Source organism: Convolutriloba macropyga, chromosome 11 (assembly GCF_964194025.1).
Source record: "Convolutriloba macropyga chromosome 11, txConMacr16.3, whole genome shotgun sequence".
Classification (NCBI taxonomy): domain Eukaryota; kingdom Metazoa; phylum Xenacoelomorpha; order Acoela; family Convolutidae; genus Convolutriloba; species Convolutriloba macropyga.
The window spans coordinates 23205294-23226791 of record NC_134478.1 but is presented as its reverse complement, the minus strand read 5'-3'; the positions used below and the strand labels follow the sequence as shown (position 1 = coordinate 23226791).

Sequence of the window (21498 nt, the reverse complement as noted above, 5' to 3'; positions counted from 1 at the left end):
GTTTTCGACAACTCCTTTACTGAACAAACTCATTCATTTAATTCCGCTTCAGCGCCCACTGGAAGCTCTTTTGCCGTTAGTTCAAGTTGTACTGCACCCGGTGGTGCAACTTACAATGGCCACACAACGTCTTCATTTTCGAGATCGTCAACTGCTCCCTTCAGCACATCTCAATCATCTTTCGTGAGTTTTCCAGTCGTATATCCGTCAACAATTGTCACATCTCTCTGTCAAAACTACACTAATCCGTCCAATCCATCAACTTTCAGTAGTTTCTCACAACCTATAGTTTCACAAATGCCACAATTTTCTGAGCAATCAGTATCGATGTCCACGTGTTTCCAGAAATCTGTACCAAAATTAAATGCAGATCATTTCAATGGTGACCCTTTGAGTTGAAATTGTTCAGCACATTTCAAGCTACTATTGACCGATCTCTAAAGACATCACCCGAAAAAATGATTCATTTACAGTCACTTTTAACCGGCGAAGCCAAAGCCCTTGTGGACGGTTATGGTTGCAACGGTGACCTATACGTTTCAGCAATAAATCGCCTCCAAGAGCATTTTGGTAACCAAAACGAATAGTAAACGCATTTCTCGAAAAACTCTCAAGTTTCAAAGCCCCAAACCTAGCTCATCCAGAAAGCTACACACAGTTCTCTTCTTTCCTTTTAACAATGGTGGACACCTTCTCCGAACTAGGTTTCATTCACGATCTACATTCAACAACTAACTTGAACGTTGCACTCGCAAAACTTCCCAACCGTGTACGGCTCGAGTGGAACAAATTTGTTTTGGAGAAAAACTACCAACAACCATCACTCCAAACACTATCTGAGTGGCTTCTCAACTTCTCTAGAGCATGTAATGATTTGAACCCTATAAATCACGTTACGCAAAACAACTTCAAAACATCTGGGAAACCAACTTTTTTTAGCGGATATAATAACGCTACCAATGACAAGAAAAATAGTTACCAGAGGCTATTTCGAAACAACGTAAGTGATTACTTGCAGTCTGAAAACAAACAGACAGCAATCAAGCCATGCCCCAGCAATGAAAATTGTCAATTCTTGTATAAATGCACGCATTTCCAGTCTCTTCCACCGAGCATTCGAAGAGACCACATAAGAAAACTTAAGTTGTGTTTTAACTGTTTTGGAAGTCACCACATCGACAAGTGCCCCTCAAAAAACGTCTGCCGTAATAACAATTGTGGGAAAAAGCACCACACTCTGCTTCAAGATCGGCTCTAAGAAAACTAACGTTAAAGCAGTCCATTTACAAGGAACAGGTCAAGTCGCCGTAGTTCCTGTGCAACTGAAAAATGGTGAGAAGACCTTAAATTCATATGCTTATTTAGACAATGGTAGCTGCCAGAGCTTATTGCTTAAGTCAGCAGCCTCAGAGCTAAACATTGACATGAAATTCGTTGGAAAAATGCCAATCGGTGGATACCACATGACAAAAGAAATTGACTGCGCTCCTGTAAAAGTTTACATTAAGCCACTGCAGTCTGATCAGCAATCCTTCCTTCTAACTCACGTAATTGCTGTCCCGAATCTGAATATGTCCCCTGTCGATACAGAAAAATTGAACCAACTCTGTGCATCGTTTGAACACCTCAGTCATATCAGTTTTCCTGAGATTGCGATTAACTCTGTCTCAATAATCTTTGGAATAGATAATCTTGATCTCATTCACTACAAGCAAATAGGGACCCAAGAATGCTCCTTGGGGAGTAGAGACCCAGCTAGGCTGGACATGTGCAGGAAAGACAGATTTGGCACTAGACGAAACATACACCGTACAATTCACTCAATTGAATAGCCACCCTCATATGGATGAACAAATGTTCAAAATGGTATCAGATTGGTTGAAAATCGAAAATTTAGGCATAGCGTCACCCAAAAAGGCAATTCCCAAAAATGTTAAAAGAGCCTTGAAATACTGGAGAACACAACACAACTCATTGACGGACACTATCAAGTTGGTCTCCTCTGGAAGGAAAATGCAAAACTTCCCAACAACAATTGGCTCGCTGAGAAGCAACTTAACCAATTGAACGACAAACTATCAAAAAACCCACAGCTCAAACAAATGTACCAAGAAACGCTTGAGAAGGATCTACTAAACAGATATGTCGCTATAGTTGATTCGGATACCGAGGACTCGGATTCGATTGCTTCTTTCCTACCTCACCATCCAGTAACCAACGACAACAAGCCCGGTAAAGTGCGGCGCGTAGCCAATTCGTCAAGTGTTTGTCTTGAATTCGAACTTACTGAAAGGACCAGATCTGCTTAGTAACCGTACTGGCGTTATTCTGCGATTCAGAGAGGACAACATGGCATTATCCGCAGACATTGAACAGATGTTCATGCAGGTCAAATAACTCCTGAAGATCGAAAATTTCTCCGTTTTCTCTGGATTAATGATGGTAGCGTTGACACATACGAGTACACAAGCCATATTTTTGGCGCTACGGACTCGCATTGCATTGCATCATATGCACTGAGAAAATCAGCTCGTGACAGTTGTGAACAGTTTCCAGATGTCATAAAATTCATTGAACGCAACGTCTACATGGACGACCTCTATGTTGCTACTGACTCAGTAGAAAAGGCACAAAGAATACTGCGTGAAATGAGAGCAACCTTATCAAGAGGAGGTTTCAACCTCACCAAATGGAATTCTAACAGTTCTGAGTTCCTTGAAACACTAGAGCCTGGCATAAGATTGGACCCATCAAAAGTTCAGCCTCAAAGTCAGAAGGTACTTGGATTACCATGGAACCCAATAACTGATTGCTATATGATTGAAACTAAGCTCTTCCGAAAAATCAATTTCAATGAGGATATAACTCAGAGAAAACTACTGAGATTTGTAGCGTCTCTATTTGATCCACTTGGTTTTATTGCTCCTTTTAACTATTCGACTGCGGAAAGTTTTACAGGCTGCTTGGAATCAAGGACCGAAATCGGATAAGCCACTTCTTGTTCAAAATTTTCCAGATTTTGTCAGTTTAAGAGATGAAATCCCCAACTTTAAGGACCTACAAATACCCAGAAACTACTTTCTAGACAAGCCTATCCGGTCAGTTCAACTTCATACGTTTACTGATGCTTCTGAGTTTGCTCTGTCAGCCGTCTGTTATATCGGGGTTGAGTACTCCGATCAGTCAATTGCCGTTAGATTTGTTATAGGAAAAACTCGTGTAGCCCCGCTGAAAAACATGATCATTCTAAACTTAGAATTGCAAGCAGCTGTGTACGGTGCCCAACTTGCACAATTTGTTAAGGAAGAACAAGATATACATTTCGCCGAAAGCATATTTTGGTCTGACAGCACAACTGTTCTCTACTGGTTGCCAATACCTGAAATGCGACACAAAATTTTCATTGCTAATCGCTTGGCCAAAATTTTGGATGTCTCATCTGCTTTTGATTGGAGGTACATTCCATCGGCAGCGAACCCAGCAGATGACGGAACTCGAGGTTATAGTGTTTACCAAATGACATCGGAATCTCGCTGGATTTCAGACTGGCTCTAACAAGAGATATGTGAAGATAGTATCTTTCTCTTCCTCAGTACCTGTAACAGAAACTGTTGTCGATTTGATGAGATTCAGCAGTTGGAATAAATTATTACGAGTAATCGCCTTTTGTTTCTACTTTGCCGATAAGTGCAAGAAGCGTAGTAAAAACATTCAGTTAGGCCACCACACTAAAGCGTATCTGCATATCATTCAAACAACCCAGAAACAAGATTTCAAGACAGCCTTCTTTGCTTTGAAGAAAGGTGATGATTTATCCAGCTCTAGCAGACTCAAACTCCTATCCCCGTTTATAGACAAAAACAACCAACTTCGAGCAGGAGGCCGTTTGTCAAAAGCAAGCCTTATGATGAATTCTCGTGACCCCGTGATACTCGACGGCAATAACACTGCCAATAGATTGTTGATACAGCATACACATGAACTTAACTGCCACTGTGGTCCCAAACGAACTAGGAATATTCTAATGGAGTATTACTGGATACCTCGATGTCGAGTGGTAGTAAAACAAACCATTAGACACTGTCATCCTTGTCGCCGAATGATCCAAGACGTTAGCATTCCTAAAATAGCAGATTTGCCTCAGGAAAGGTTGCCTAAAAACAATCAATTCGTCTTCGAAACAACTGGACTTGATTTTATTGGACCCTTTCCTGTTAAGAACAATGGCAAGCTGTCTTGTCGTTACGTACTACTATTTACATGTCTAGTTGTCAGAGCAGTCCATCTCGAGGTTTCAAATGACCTTAGCACCGACTCAACAGTTAATTGCATAAGATGTTTTGTCAGCCGGAGAGGAAAACCCAACAAATTCATTTCAGTCTGCGGAAAATCATTTGTTGGTTCGAACAACAGCCTCCAGTCCAGCATCGCGACCTAAAAGCGTCAAAATCAATTGCGGCAAAATTGCACCTTAAGAATGTCGAAATTGTATGGAAATTCAACCCTCCAGCGGCCCCGCATTTCGGCGGAATCTGGGAGCGATTAGTACAGATTTTCAAATTGTCTCTCTTTAAGGTCATTGGGTCACGAACACTCACCGATGAAATATTATGCACAGTTACGTGTGATATAGAAGCAAATATGAACTCTAGGCCCCTAAAAAAAGTTCCAAGTGATATAAATGATCCTTTACCTCTTACGCTAAACCACTTTCTTCTAAATAGGTCTGCAGTCAATTTGCCTCCTGGCGTTTTTATTGGAGACGAAAAGAACATTTCAAAAGCTTGGCGTACATCGCAACAAATAGCTGCTCACTTCTGGAATCGATTTCTGCGAGAGTACCTTCCAGGCCAACAAATTCGTTCCAAATGGAACAAAAGTTCAAAGAATCTGAAAGTGGACGACTTAGTATGGATCCTTGAGGACTTCACCCCCGAGGCCTTTGGCTTGTTGCCCGAGTAACGCAAGTTTTTCCTGGAGAGGATGGGATCATTCGATCAGTCAAACTGAAAACCCCGAGCGGTGAGCGTATTAGGCCCGTCGTAAACTTCAGCAAATTGTTTCCTGATTAAATTTCGAATCCATAAGTTCTACTATGAAGAATGCAGTTAACGGAATGTGTTTATTGGATCCCAAATTTACCAATACATCGACACCATAACTTATTATTCCCTTTGAACCAATTCAAATAATTTCATGGTGAAACCGTCATTGTAGCAATTGCTTGCAATTTTTCGGTCTCATGCGCTTTCATAAGTGTTACCTTGTTTTATTCCCAATTACTTTGGACTACATTCGCGATTACTTTGATTATATTGAAATAAATTTTTCCAATTGCCAATGATTGTGTTATATGGCGAATTCTTATCGATCGCGCTCGTGTTAACCTATTAGTGACATTAACTCTAAGAGGTTCGTCTCAAACCCCCTGGCTCTCATTTGACAATTTAGGTTATTTCGTTCGGTAATTCCGTTATTAATTTAGGTGAATTGCTTTTACGAACCACCCGATTAGGTTTGTACCCTTGTATTTTCATTACCCTTATTTTGAATTTACTTCATTATTCAGCTGGATGGATGATTCAACACTTACTCCAACAGTATTATTCATTTTTGCAATCCTGCAAATGGGGCGGCGATGTCAAGAACAGGTTGACTTTCGATCGATTTCAACGAAAAAGCCGGCAAAACGAAAACACAATTATTGTCAAAACCTGACGGAAGTAGTCGACTTCTCAAAAATCTTTTATAGCAACAAACAAGCGAAACAAAACGAATCAAATTTAATTTTACTTAATAAAACACAATCAAAATAGTCCTAAGCATCCCCCCAATCCCAACACAATTCATTAATAAATTCAAATAAATTATATAAAAACCTCCTACTGAATTAAAACAATGCAAAACGTCTCCGTCGCTAAGTATACATCCGCAGTCTTGCATATAATGAAAACCTGCTTGCAGAATTCAAAAACTAAGTTTTTAAAAAATATCGCTGAAAAGTAATGATTAAACTTCAAATCGGGAGAAAGCTCGTTTGCTTTCACTAACGTTGCCTCAATCTGGCGCCTGGCTTTCCGCACCTCCAATCCCTAGTCTGGGCCTTCACCTCCAGCAAAATGAATTCAGAGCCGCATTGAAGTATCGGATTGGTGTTCCGTTATACATTGAGGAACGAAAATGCCCTTACTGTCAAAACGGCAGACTGGGCAAGCTGGGTGATCACGCTTTAAGCTGTCATGGTCGGGGGGATATGATATCGCGGCACGATAGAGTGAGGGGTAGAATATTTGCTGCTTGCGCGACCGCAAACTTATCACCCGTCTGCGAACAGAAAATTTTGATTCCAGATAATAACTCAAGGCCAGGAGACATATACTTGCCCAGCTGGTCAGCGAGACAACCATCTGCGTTAGACGTAACCATAACTTCCCCACTGCAGCCCAGTCTAATTTCAGATGCGGCGAGGAGGTGTGGTTTTGCCCTGACAAACGCTGAAGATAGGAAATATGAACAATATGCCCACAAATGTGCCGAAATAGGCATCTAGTTTGTACCACTCGCGTTTGAATCTTTCGGGGGTTTCTCATATTTGGTCCGAAAAACTTTGAAACGTATAGCCTTGCTTGCCGATAACCGAAACTTTCAACCAGCTGGTTTCTCAATTGCCTACAATCGATTATCTCAAGGAGTTTCGGTGACTTTAATGAGAGGTTCAGCCACAATGCTGATCGCCAGAGATCCCCTGTTATGAGACTCGTTCCTGCGACAACACTCTCAGCCCCACAATAGTTAATTTACTGTCTCGACTCACCCAATTTTAGTTGCCCAGTTATTGTGCGCGAACTTGTTTGTCACCCAATGAGTGGGGACAATGCTCATTTCTTTCATTCTACCCGATTGTGTGGGTTGATTATAAAGAAATTTTGAAGACCCGATTGTGAGGGTTTCTGGGAACAAATAAAAGGCAGATGCTTAATTGCGTGGGCACAATGGTGATTTGTGGGCACAAGGCTGGTCGAAAGAAAACTTTATGAGAATTGACTGAACTTAGAAATGATTTAAACCATGATTTCGCCAACCAAGCATACCTTAAATAGCAAGTCAATAAAATGGAAATCTTTCTGGAAAAAAAATGTCATTGCACCGTTAAACAAGAATCGTTAAACAAGAATAAGATTTTTTATTGTATTCAACCGGGCATGACTGTATCCAGAAATTTGATCTGGCTCACTGGTATTTCAAACTTTTCATTTGCTTTTAAATGATTGTTAAATGTAAATGTTTAACCAAACTTTTGTTATGGTTGTAAAATTTTGAATTTACATTATATGATTAGGTTAACAGGTGAATGATTATACTTTAACCTGTCAGCAGAGACTCTCGGAAGCCAAAGTAGGCAGTCCTCAAGTCGTTTTTCATTCATTGTATGGTCCTTGCATGGCCAATAGGAAATGCTTGAAATCATATCTGACCTTGCATGATAACAAAAATGTTGACTTTTTCAAGTCTAATAACTAGGAAAGAGTTGTTGAATTGAGCAATAGTTGGCGTTAACTATCCTTGTATGCGTACTATGATTTCGCACAAATCAAATATGACCTAGCCAAATAGTACCAAGAAAAATTTCGAACATAGTATAAGCATGTTTTGAACTTATCTACTTCCTTCTGTAAACTGGATAGTTGAGGCTCTGAGGGAACTTAATGGAAATTTTCATAGTACTTTTTTATTATCAGATTTAGATGCCATGTCTTATCGAGAGCCATGCTTCTGGTAAGTTTCAACTTGTAATAGAAATCCTCAAAACGCACAGAGTTTTTGGCGTTTATTTAACTAGGATGTTCGTTAACGTGCGTTCGCACACGATGTTCCGACCCGAGCTCATCTACATTTTTGACTTAATTGTCAACCTGATTATGAGATAATTTTGAAAAATCGTTAAAAAACCGAACTACTAATTGATTTGCATAATTCCATGCCTCATTGCCTCGCTCACAAGATCTGCCAAAAGAAAGACTACGAGAAAAAACAAACACCAAACTAAGCAAAAATCAAAATTTTTCAGCGAATGTGTTAAAAAAGAGGAAAAGAATTACAAATATTGACCACTCAGAAGGTTTTATGAAAATTTATATTGCCCAACAAACAAAACAACAGTCAAAAAACGCTAATTTATGCCTCAATGAGTACGCAAGGACGTTTTCCAGTCATAAGTCATCAAAAGAACATCGCAATAAGTCTTATGATTATGAAGACAACAACAAATACACGCAAAAAACAAAATTTCAGAAGGAAAGTGCGAGCAATTTAAACCATAAGCTTTTCCATGAAAATTTTATCCAGGATCCATTGAACGTTTTCTACAAACCAATAGGAACTATCAATATTAGGAAACAAGATAAGATTTCAAAAGGAACAAAATTTACAAAGTATCCAAAAATTTTTTTAAAAAAATATGAAAAATCGTGGAGTCGAAGTCATAAAACCAACATTTAGGAGCTTTCATTACTTTCATCACTTTCATTACTGCGACTGACTTACAGTTCACGAAAACAAGTTTAAGATTGGTAATGTTCGAAAAAATATTTCTAAAAAATTGTTTTTAAATCCTTAACAGCCAATAAATTCAAGAGCTTTCAGCCGAAGTAAAAACAAATACACAATTTCATGCCTAGATAGGAAAATATGGATGCGTATAATCAATATGTCATCATTAACACGTCGCAATAAGTCCTATGATTATGAAAACAACGAAAAACACAGGCAAAAACCAAAAAAAAGCAGCAGATGTTTGAGAAGAGAGTGTCGAAGCCATTTAAACCAAAATCTTGCATCTGAAAACTTTATCTATGATCTATCGGACATCTTTTTTAAACCAATGGGAACTGCCAACACAAATATAAGGTGATAAGATTTCAAAAGGAAACAAAATAACAAAAAATCCAAATATTTTTTTGGAAATACGAAAACTTGTCTTCTTGAAGTCGTAAAACCAATAGTTAGCAAACTAAACCGCATAACAGAATAATTTTGGTTGCAGTAAAGGAAAGGAAGGGGTCCTCTCTTTACTGAGACTGACTTACTATTCATGAAAATTAGTTTAATATCGGATAATTTTCAAAACATTTTTTGAAAAATTTTTTTTTAAAGTCCTGAGAACCCTTAGCTGTAAACTCAAAGCGCAATATAGGCTTATCTCATGCACATTGGAAAGCCCATTGCACTTTTAGCTGGCAATTCAATGCAGTGGGACTTCAAAAAATTAGTGAAATCTTAAAAATTTAATCAAAGTTTTATTAAAAAATTTCGAAAACTCAGTGTCGAAGATAAAAAAATTTGAGCGATGCCTTGAAAACGAATATCTTGTTCATTGGGTATCATTTGACTGTAAATGGGGTTTGTCATTAGCGGTACCTCGATATGAAAAGGACTAGTCTTTAAGTGATTAAAAAAGCAATAATAAATAGGAAACGTTTTCTAAAAAGAAACAGCTCTCAAATTGAATTCGAGTTTTTTTTATTTTAATATTCCTGACGAGACCAGAACTAGCCCTTTCATTGGTCTACTGGAAACAAAAAGTTTTCTCTTTTGTATCATGAAATGTAATTTTGAAAAATATTATTATAGAAAAGCCTTAATTTGAACAAAATTTACGCTAAATTGAACAAAATCATGCTAAAATTGAATAAATTATCACATGCTCACACAAAATTTTAAACCTCGATAACTCCTCGAAAAAAAGGAAATTCAAAAAAATCTTTTCAATTTTATTTTTGCTCTTTTTCTAAGTGAATTTTTTTTTTTCAAATGCTCTTTTTATAGAAAATATCTTAATTTGAAGAAAAATTACACGAAAGTGAACAAATATCCCGTGTTCACACAAAACTTCAATCCTCGATAACTCCTCGAAAAAACTGAAAATCAAAAATTTTTTTAGTTTTGAGTTCTACGCTGGACCAGCTTTTTAATGATACCACTCACATTTCTCTACGATGAATATATCGATCGGCCAAAATTGTCTGAACAAAAAAACCCATTGGAGTATATAGTTCCTACCCCCCACAAGTGGGGTCGGAACAAAACTTTAATTTATTTTTTATTTTGTATTTAATCGACGCTACGGCTGTCTTGTCAAAGAACGATTATTTCTGATATATTTCTTTGTCAAATGATAGTTGTCCTCGAAATTCTCATTTGTGGTCCAGCGTTGCCAATCACTAGAGGCCATTTAGGGATCATATATCATGTCATACAATTATTTTAGTACAAATTTTGTATGAATTCAAGGAAATCGCACGCAGTACCTCTACTAAAAGAAATTAGTTCAATATCTCCGTTGCTAGTTCTACATCCACGCTATTTCATATAATTAAGAAATGCTAGCATTTTTTGAAATCTATGTTTTTAAAGGAAAATGTCGCTGTCTGAACGCAAATTTTACAGTCCATACGAGGTTTTCCATTCTTTGTATGGTCCTTGCAATATTAATAAGAAGTCTTTCAAATTATAAATGTCTCCTATGATCACAAAGCAAATTTTTTTGCTTTGTTTAACTTTTATGAGTGCGTTTTAGCGAATTCAACCATAGTTGTCATTTGCTATCCCTGTATGGGTACTAAGAGTTCGTATAAATCAAATATGACTAGCTTGATTCCAAAGAATATTTTTGTCTCAAAGTATTGCAACGTTGATTGATTGGTTCAACTGTAGCTTAGGGCATAGCTATTGAAGAATTATAGAGGAAAGTTTGATTTTTTGTATGAGCTTGTATAGCTTCTAAGAAATCATGCGATTCATATATTTTATTACGACAGCTAAAAAATCTTTATGATGAGCCTCCGAGCTCACCGTTGATACAAAGTGTTTAATTCTCACAGTTGATCAATTGCTGACTTGGTAGGCATGCTTAAAGAATTTGAATAAAATAAGGAACCACATTTGTGAGGATGGGGGAAGGAAAAATGATATGCCTCGTCACAATTTGGGAACGAATTAATATTTTTAGTTATTTCTGTGCAGTAAATAATCTATGTCTGGTAACATATGACACCTATCTCAATCTGAGGCCAGATATCTATTGTTTCCTTCAGGTGAAGTTTTTCCTTCGCCAACATTTCCTCCCCATTGAGAAGAAAGTTTTGATTGGTGCCTGAAAAGGTTTGATAAGAACCAGAACCAGAATTGTGTTGACAAAACCAAAGGATATCCGCACAGCTCTGAGAATAATATCAGTTGTCATCGCCATTCTGTGCCATCTTAGGTACTTCTCCGATTGCATTGTCAAAATTTCGTCTGAAAGGATTTGAATTAACCACTATGTAGTTTTAAAATACCAATAATGAAAGCACTGATTGAGGGACTGTGGCAAAATAAAACGGCAATAGCGATAAGTGCAGATAAATTATTCTTCTTAATCGCTAAAAATAATTCTCAGTTTCGAAAGTATATCCCGGGTTGACCAAACCTTGGTACCATAAAATTTATCATATATGGTACCTTACTTACTATAGAACGGACCATATATACTCCATCAAAACCATAAAAACCGTATTATTAGTGAGGAACCGTATATGCTCCGTTCTATATTAAGTAAGAAACCATATATGGTACTTTTTATGGTATGCAAGTTTCCATATTTGGTCCTTTCTATATGGTTCTAATCGTGTCAGCTGATTAAATTGCAGGTGGCCTTTTGTGCTGTTTGTCAGCCAAACTCAAAAAATTTTACAATCGTTGTAGGTTTAGTATGTTTCTTTAGATCCATATATGGCGGTTTATGATCGGTAAGTTTTTCATGGTGTTCAACTCGGGATGCCAAGCCGATCGCAACCTGTACGATGAATTTAATTATCTTCTGAGCTAAACTTCTAATAAAATCTATTAAGAAAATTTTGGCATGGGACGGTAATTTCACATAATATTTGAACATAATCTGAGTTTTTGTCTCTTTTTTGAACACAAGTAACAAGAACATTTTTTAGTCAAAGCATTTATTTATATATCTGTTTGAATCTATGTTATATAGCTATGTGTATGCAAATTATGTACAATCAATTAGTCGAAGAAGTTTATGATTAGAAGGAGAGTTTGAGTCTAAGAAACTGACTCTGAGATGAAAAGGGGTCTAGTTAAAATTGAACATTCCTCGTGATTGAATTAAACTACCTGCTTGCTAGTCAAAGTTCTCTGAGGTTTTGGACAGGTTCAATTTGACGCCTCCAAGTGTTGGTGATTTGATTACTTGGCGGGTCTTGTAAGACTGGAGTGACACACATATTTCAATTTCTTAAGGAAAGCACGTTCTACAGTTATTTAGTTTGTATAAAATTTTTGAAAAATGAGCAGTTGACTTTGGTTGTGGGTTGAAATCTGTTTTGAACTTCTTTGTTCTTCTTTGCTTCAAATCCAGAGTTCCTCTTAGCTTCAAATCCAGAGTTTTTAATCGAAGCTCGCTTTCCTGTCGCGCTAAGTTTTGTGTTGCCATTTTCCAAAAGTTTAGGATTTAATTTGTGGCACTTGTTGGGCACATCAGGTGATTGAGTATACATTCAGTTTGATGCAATTTATGTAGGAACGTTACCATTTGCAATATCATAAATTAAGTATTGTTTCAATTTTAAACTTTGAATGAAAAATATGTAGTTAAAACTAATCAGAAGAAACAAAGGTTTATTAAAAAGACACGTTGTTTTCACGTTCAAATAAACTGAACAGTGTTCAACAAAAGAACACCTGATGGGATAAAAGTGATCTACTGACCTGAAACACAAAATTACTGAACCAACTGCGTGCACCACACTAGTCAATGTTTTTTCATCCGATTGAAATCTTGTCTTCCCTTTCAAACCAGTTGATTGTCGAAACATATAGGTGATCAAGAAGGATGTCCCAAATATCTTTGTTACGTAAAACACATATTGTATTACCTACAGTTTCATTCCGTACTCTGTGCTGATTATTGAGTTCAGAATCGAATTTACTACGCGAACATTTAAATTAACAGATGAAGACTGCAGACTCAGAGCGAAACAATAAGCGCTGTATGTGGTCCAACATTACTGGATGAACGGCTGGAAATATCGTAGAATGTCTGATAAAAAACTATCTTTTGTCTTACAAATAAGATGAAAAAAGTAAAAGCAAAGTGACTGATCTGCGATTCGAACTGCAGTCGCTTAGACTTGTCAATTTAGCGTTTGCTCTGTTGACCACTGTGAAAATTTGCTGCGATTCTTTGCTTAAGACATATGTTGTTAAATTTACTGTAAATAAGAAAGAATTTGAACGAAAAACGTAAAGATTATGTAAGTGGTGGAGTAGGATTTCAATCGTAAACACTTTGCTCATCACCTCTAACGCTCTTCACAATCTGGCCGTTGATTATTCAATTGAAATCATTGACTCGCCAACTATTTGCTTTCTCGTTCAAATTTCAAATTCGCATCTTGTTACATCTAGTTTTTTCCAATGTTTTTTTTTCATGAGGTTTTTGTTTGATGAGGGCCTGGAACTTGTCTAGTCAACAATCATTGGAGTACAAAAACGGATGCCGGATTCCGAATTCATAAACAAATGAAGATTTGCTCCGTTCGTTTTACGTGAGCATTTGGGTAAGAGTGTTAACCAGGAAATCAAGAAATCGTATATTCTCAGTTGAGCTCCAAAAATTTTTTGAACTGTTCTTGAAGATCCTTCTTTGTTGATTTTTATTCGACTTTGATCGGCTTTTGAGAAAAATAATTGATTCTAAATTACTCTTCAAAAACCGTACAGAGCAAAGTTGTCAACAAACTGCAGCATCTGCTCTTTTACTCGAGAAATATTACAGACGGAAATAAGGAACAGTGTAGAAGCAGTGAAGCAGCCAAGCAAAAACCATAAGCGACAACAGAAATTCTTTTTAAGTATATATTCCCTAGTGGCAGTAAAGAATTATAGCTGATATCTTCAACCACTCTGTTTATATTTTGTGAATCACTCCTAGACACCAGACAGCATAAAACGTGAATCTATCACCTAAGCAAATTACACCAGTCTTGTTGAGCAAATGGAAGGCTTTACTTACGTTCTGTGTGAGTTTAGTGAAATTTTGTGCGGTGCAGAGAATTTTCTATAAGCACTAAGGGCTCTCCTCAATTTCTTCATTACATTTTTAGCATTTTATGTCTTTATGCTTTAGTGAAAATATATGGTTTCGACGCGGGAACTTTCCATATAATTGTTCGTAATTTTTTAGAGATCGTTTTTGAACTGATTGAGATCTTCTTGTTCATGGAAACTTAAGTGATCAAAAATTCCATAATCTATACAATTGTCTCAGATTACTTTGCCCAGAAAGAATACTCTCAATTTAAATTTTCTTGTTACTCGTTGCTAATTTCTTATAGCCTATTACCAATTTGAAATAGCCTAATTGCATTCAACTTGTTGTCATTTTGCTTTTAGCATGATGTCCACCATTAAAATTGTTAACAAATTAAAACAAGTTGCAAAACACGTTTTTAGAAACGGGCAACTTATTATCTTTTCCCAAAAAAACAAACCTCCTCAAAACAAAAAAAGTTTTATAGAACCAAAAAAAAATCTCCTTTAGATTTGCTTCACCCTAATCATGAAGTCATCACTTTCTAACAACAGTCCACATTTTTTGGAAAATCAAAGTCTGATTGAGGCTGACTCTTAAAAAGCCAAATTAATAGGTGTTCATCCGGAATCAGATTGACAGTGGATGAGAGAACACAAGAATATTACATTTTTTGAGTATACCATAGAATAAAATTTTCAGAAGACAAATCCAAACCTCAATCAATGAAGTTAATCTTGTGGTTTTTTCTATCGGTCTTAGACCAGCACAAATACAATTTGCAAAAACAATCATATCAAATTTTGCTGCATTTAAGATCTAACAGGACAGAGGACTGAAAACCGAACCAAAAGTTTTGTTCAGATAGAGGACCTTACTTCCAGAAAATGCTTTATGCTGTCAGCCATTTTAAATCAATCCACTCCAAATGCCACTACAAATTACAGAAGCACTTTTCCTATCCAAAAACTAAACCAAGTTTTTTTTATTGTGAACCCTCACCACAGGATAACGGAAGACAAAAAAGATGAGCTTTTAATTGATGAGCTTGAACAATATTGCAGTGAAGGTAATTAACGTCGAGCAATAGGCCAAAAAAAGTCAAATAACAATTTTGTTTTCAGAATAAAACATCAAGTAGACAAAAAACGCTGAAAAAAACTGATAGCTAAACCGATGTGATGCAACACCATGAACCACCTGATGTGCACCCTTGTTTCAAATTTCACAATTTAGTCAACTCAGCAAAAGATTGCACAAATGCAATTCGATGTTTTCGCTGCTGGAAAAAACGTAGAGTTAAAAATGCGACGTTCAATTAAAAAAAGTCTTCAAACTGTGGGAACGAGAACTGATATCTTCAACCACTCTGTTTATATTTTGTGAATCACTCCTAGACACCAGACAGCATAAAACGTGAATCTATCACCTAAGCAAATTAAACCAGTCTTGTTGAGCAAATGGAAGGCTTTACTTACGTTCTGTGTGAGTTTACTGAAATTTTGTGCGGTGCAGAGAATTTTCTATAAGCACTAAGGGCTCTCCTCAATTTCTTCATTACATTTTTAGCATTTTATGTCTTTATGCTTTAGTGAAAATATATGGTTTCGACGCGGGAACTTTCCATATAATTGTTCGTAATTTTTTAGAGATCGTTTTTGAACTGATTGAGATCTTCTTGTTCATGGAAACTTAAGTGATCAAAAATTCCATAATCTATACAATTGTCTCAGATTACTTTGCCCAGAAAGAATACTCTCAATTTAAATTTTCTTGTTACTCGTTGCTAATTTCTTATAGCCTATTACCAATTTGAAATAGCCTAATTGCATTCAACTTGTTGTCATTTTGCTTTTAGCATGATGTCCACCATTAAAATTGTTAACAAATTAAAACAAGTTGCAAAACACGTTTTTAGAAACGGGCAACTTATTATCTTTTCCCAAAAAAACAAACCTCCTCAAAACAAAAAAAGTTTTATAGAACCAAAAAAAATCTCCTTTAGATTTGCTTCACCCTAATCATGAAGTCATCACTTTCTAACAACAGTCCACATTTTTTGGAAAATCAAAGTCTGATTGAGGCTGACTCTTAAAAAGCCAAATTAATAGGTGTTCATCCGGAATCAGATTGACAGTGGATGAGAGAACACAAGAATATTACATTTTTTGAGTATACCATAGAATAAAATTTTCAGAAGACAAATCCAAACCTCAATCAATGAAGTTAATCTTGTGGTTTTTTCTATCGGTCTTAGACCAGCACAAATACATTTTGCAAAAACAATCATATCGAATTTTGCTGCATTTAAGATCTAACAGGACAGAGGACTGAAAACCGAACCAAAAGTTTTGTTCAGATAGAGGACCTTACTTCCAGAAAATGCTTTATGCTGTCAGCCATTTTAAATCAATCCACTCCAAATGCCACTACAAATTACAGAAGCACTTTTCCTATCCAAAAACTAAACCAAGTTTTTTTTATTGTGAACCCTCACCACAGGATAACGGAAGACAAAAAAGATGAGCTTTTAATTGATGAGCTTGAACAATATTGCAGTGAAGGTAATTAACGTCGAGCAATAGGCCAAAAAAAGTCAAATAACAATTTTGTTTTCAGAATAAAACATCAAGTAGACAAAAAACGCTGAAAAAAACTGATAGCTAAACCGATGTGATGCAACACCATGAACCACCTGATGTGCACCCTTGTTTCAAATTTCACAATTTAGTCAACTCAGCAAAAGATTGCACAAATGCAATTCGATGTTTTCGCTGCTGGAAAAAACGTAGAGTTAAAAATGCGACGTTCAGTTAAAAAAAGTCTTCAAACTGTGGGAACGAGAATTTATTGCCGTTTTCCATCCTATCAGCAAACAGTAGCCTAGGCCTCAAAAAATTAAATCCTCAGCGCTTAGCATACATTTGAAAACCTACATCCAACAGCCCTCAAAATAGAGATATGCTGTCCTACTAGCTGAAATTTTGGCCAAAATATGTAAATTTTTTAAAACAAGTACTAATGATAGACACGCCACGAGCACCTTTAACAGAACTGATCACGGTCGCAGAGAACCCGAGTGTATTCCAAGCGCAAGCAAAATAACAGTAAAATGTTCACTCAAATTGGAAATGCTCAAAATAAGGAAGTGTCAGAAGAATCTCACACCATCAGTCAAATCGTTGTAACAAAATTTTCTCGAACTTTTGTCACTGTTCAGTCATCCTTATCAAAAGCACTTCATCGCAAGTAAACCAGTCATAAAAAATCATTGCAATGAACAAACTCTGGAAAGCTGCATATCTGGAAAAGTTGGTCAATGATACCTATCTTTCCACCTCCAGTAAACCACTGTCAATTGCAATAAATTTATTAACACGAAATATTAAAAAGTTTTTTAATATATGTATTGACTTCAACTGACCACTCCAAGAACTACAACACTAGCATTCAGAACCCTTTTTTATCTAGTCGACAAAAGCCTTTTGAAGCATCCTACAAACGATCTTTAATACTTTAAATAATCTTTAATGTCTTTAAAAACGATCTTTAAAATACGTTCTTTGTGCGATAGTTCAGTGCTTAAAGTTTTCAAAAATTTCCTTTTTTCAGGATATTTAGGCAAAAATCACAGAAACACAATTAAAACAGTTAATCAGCAATTATTTCGTCAAGTTTAGATATATATATATATATATATGTATATATATATATATATATATATATATATATATATATATAGAGAGAGAGAGAGAGAGCAGAAGAATACCATATATGTTTTCAAATCTTTGATCAACACATTATGCCTGAAATAGAAGGTCTCAATCAGTTCAAAAACAATCTGTTAAAAATAATGAAATTTTATTTGGGACATTCCTACACCAAAAAAGAGACCGTTTCACTGATGCACAGAGACATAAAAATTCCTCAAAAATGAAACAAAGAATATGAGGAGAGCCCTGAGCGCTTATAGTAAACTTGGATGCACGGCCGTAAATTCACTAAACCCACATAGCACGTTAGTGAATCTTTCTATTTGCTCAACATGCCAGGTTTAAATTGCCTAGTTGATAGATTCCCGTTTCCTGCTGTCTGGTGTCTAGGAGTGATTCGCAAAATATAAACAGAGGTGATGAAGATATCAGCTATTAGGAGGATAAGTTCTTTGCCCTTACTAAGGAATATTATTATTATTTTTGCTGTTGCAAATGGTTTTCGACTGACTGCGTGCGTCTTTGCTTCTATGCTCTTCCTTATATCATTTTGTGAATTATCTCGAATAAAATCCTTGATATAGGAAATTAGCTTACAATTTTGCCCTGTTCTACAGGTCGAGGTTGACTTCAAAAAAATGGCCACGATACGTGAAGAGTCTCTTAAACTTGTTTACTTTTCGGCTCAATCGGAACATTAGATCAAATTCAGAAAAAAATCAACACAAGATCTTTATAACAGTTCAAAAATGCTAATTCTTATTATAAAAGTAACAATCAACAGAAAAAATAAATCTCTTAATTTCCTGGTTACCTGTCTTACCCCACTTCCCAACTGGAAAGACCGTAGCAAAAATTTAGTAATGAGAGCCAACAACAGATTTCTTAGCCCTCGATACCGGTTCAATAAACGTGACGGGAGAAAATCGGCACATGTTGACTTGCTCTTAATCCAACATCTGCTTTAATACTCCAATGCTTGTTGACTGGACCAAAATCAAGCCCTCATCAACAAAACACAAAATATTATACACAGAGTACAAAACCGAACTTTGAAAATTCATCTTGATTAACCAAGATAGTACACGCTCCAAAAACTCCACAAAAAAACTGACATGAAATTCTTCAGAAAATTAGAGAATGGTCTAACAAACGGCTATAATATTTGCACTAATAAACTCAATTTAATGCTGCTAGTACAGTTAATAACAAAAAAAATAGTTCTCGTTCAAAACTTCAAAAAAAATTTAGATCACTTTCTTTTTTAACTGCGTGTATATGGTGCACAGTAGACAAGTGGAAAAACTGACAGAAGTTCGTTTTCACTATCATCCACAAATTGAAATCTCTGCCAACAGATAGAAATCTCTGCCAACGGGTAGAATAAGATAAATTATTTGTTGTCCAATGAACTCATTTGTTCAGAAGTTTCAATACTTCTTCCTCAGTAAGCTTCCTGGAATTGTCTGCAATCAGCACAAATGAGAAGTCCAAAAACATAAAACTTCTGCTCATAGTTACATTTCAAGAGAATCTAATTTTCGGTTTCATTTAAACATTATTTTAACCTATGAACACTTCAGTTAATGGTACTGAATGGCAAGATAACAAAAACAACAAAAAGAACAGATTCAAATGGGAAATCACGTTTTTTTTGCATCAAAAATGCGTCAAGTCATTGAATTTTTAGCTATGTACTTGAAACCTTAACAACACCTCAAAAACAATAGAAAACAAAAGAGCTAATAATTTTTAAACTCTATCTTTGACGGTTTTTCTAGTGATTCTACATACAACACTCTATGATAAAAAAGCGATCGGTCAAAATTCATTTAGCAAAAGAATAATTGAGCATGTAGTTCCTCCCCCAATTAAAATGGATCGGAACAACTTTTTATTTACATGTACAACATATTATAAACAATCTTATCATTCCTGATAAGATTGTTTACAACTCTGATATTTTACCGTGCCCCGAAAAAGCTTTTTTTTACTATAAATTCTTCCATCATGAAGAAAAAAGTAGTGGCAAATACCTCTTTCGGCATGTGATGATCCTCCTCTAGCACACTGTGTGTGTATGCCTGCGCTTAAGTGAGGTGCGCTGTGTTTTTGTGCGTATTTTTGTGTGCTTGTGTGTGTGTTGTGAGCGTGGATTTGTGTTTGTGTGTGTGTGTGTCTGTGTGCGTGCGTGCATGCGTGTCATACATATGTGTTTTCTACTATCCCTTTGCTATAGCCAAAGGAGAAAAAAACATGGACTTCAACATCTTCTGAGCAACACAAAATTAGACTAGAGAAACGGAAATGGAAACAGACACAAGACCGAAAAACTAAGCAATAGATCAAGACAAAAAGCAATAAAAATTAGTGGACAAAAAGATAAAAACGAAGGATGCCTTATAAAAATAAGTACCTGGCGCTTTTTTGTATCCTTTTTGTTGATGCACAGAATATTTATACATTTAAATACTGCAATTTTTAAAGTGTTAAGTGTTAAAAGTGTTATGTCACTAAGATGTCGGACATTAAACGATGTATGTAGAATGCTAATGGTTTCGAATACTTGTGAAAAGACTAATGCTGAAATCATGAAAAGACCATATTCGACTTTACTTGATTATGAAACCAATAATGGCCGACCCATGAAAAAATCACAATTGAACTTTGCTGTTCAAGAAAAGACCTTAGCTCGACCATGCAACTTGAGCTCAACTTTAAATAGGAACCTCGACCGTGTAATTATGGTCAATGTTGCCCCCTTCCCCCTCCACTGGACTTTTAAAGTCTTTTCATTTGTTGGGGTCTGAACCTGGGATGCTACGGGTCGAGAAAACGTAAGCACAAAATCAGCTGAAATGCGCAGATTTTTCAAAATGTTCAGCGAAAAAACCTTACAAAAAAGGCTTTTAATGGTATTGTGAAATATTGCCTTTTTCCTTTTTTTTTTTATTTAGAACCACTTTTATGGGCTATGTGAACTGTGAATCTGCAAAAAATTTGGTCAGAATGTGTTTATTTGAAAAAAAGTTAACATTATTTAAAGAAGTTGCAATTTTCTCTATAATCAGTCTTAAAATAGGTTTTATTGGTATTGTGATATAGTGCTTTTTTCCGGCATTTTTGGATTAGAACCAGTTGTATGGGCTATGTGAACTGTGAATCTGCAAAAGATTTGGTCAGAATTTGCCTATTTGAAAAAAAGTTGTCATTATTTTGTTTGTTTTGTTTTGGAAAATTGTTCAAGCTTGGTTTTTTTTACCATGCTATACCAGTTTTCCTGGAGTTTATTTCAGTAACTCCGCCACTGCCGGTCCCCAGCGCGGAATGAAAAAGGAGGAGGGTTTAAACCACACAGAACATACTGGAAAATCTCAAAAAGTCAGTCTTTAACTTGACTTGAGGAGATTTCCGAAAATCTATTTTATAATTTTCTTCAATTTCTACAGGTATTGTATGACTTTGTATATTTTAAGGACCTGAGAGCGAAATCAATGGTAAAACCAAGCTTGGCTGATGAACATAGTTATGATTTTTCCCTAATTCAGAGAAGATCAGAGTCTGAATCAGAGTCTGAATCAGAGAAAAATCAGAGTCTGAATCCGAGTCTGAAACAGAGAAAAATCAAAGTCTGATTCAGACAAAAATCAGAGTCTGAATCAGAGTCTGAATCAGATTCTGAATCAGAGAAAAATCAAA

General features: G+C 36.0%; 1 protein-coding gene across 1 annotated transcript; it reads left to right on the top strand.

The window, feature by feature from the left end:
• Positions 1 to 1442: 1442 nt before the first annotated feature.
• On the top strand, positions 1443 to 3555 carry LOC142349074 (uncharacterized). Its single transcript, XM_075400487.1, has 3 exons — positions 1443 to 1809; positions 2389 to 2777; positions 2959 to 3555. Exons 1-3 carry the CDS (start codon positions 1443 to 1445, stop codon positions 3553 to 3555), a joined length of 1353 nt encoding a protein of 450 aa, XP_075256602.1.
• Positions 3556 to 21498: the final 17943 nt, after the last annotated feature.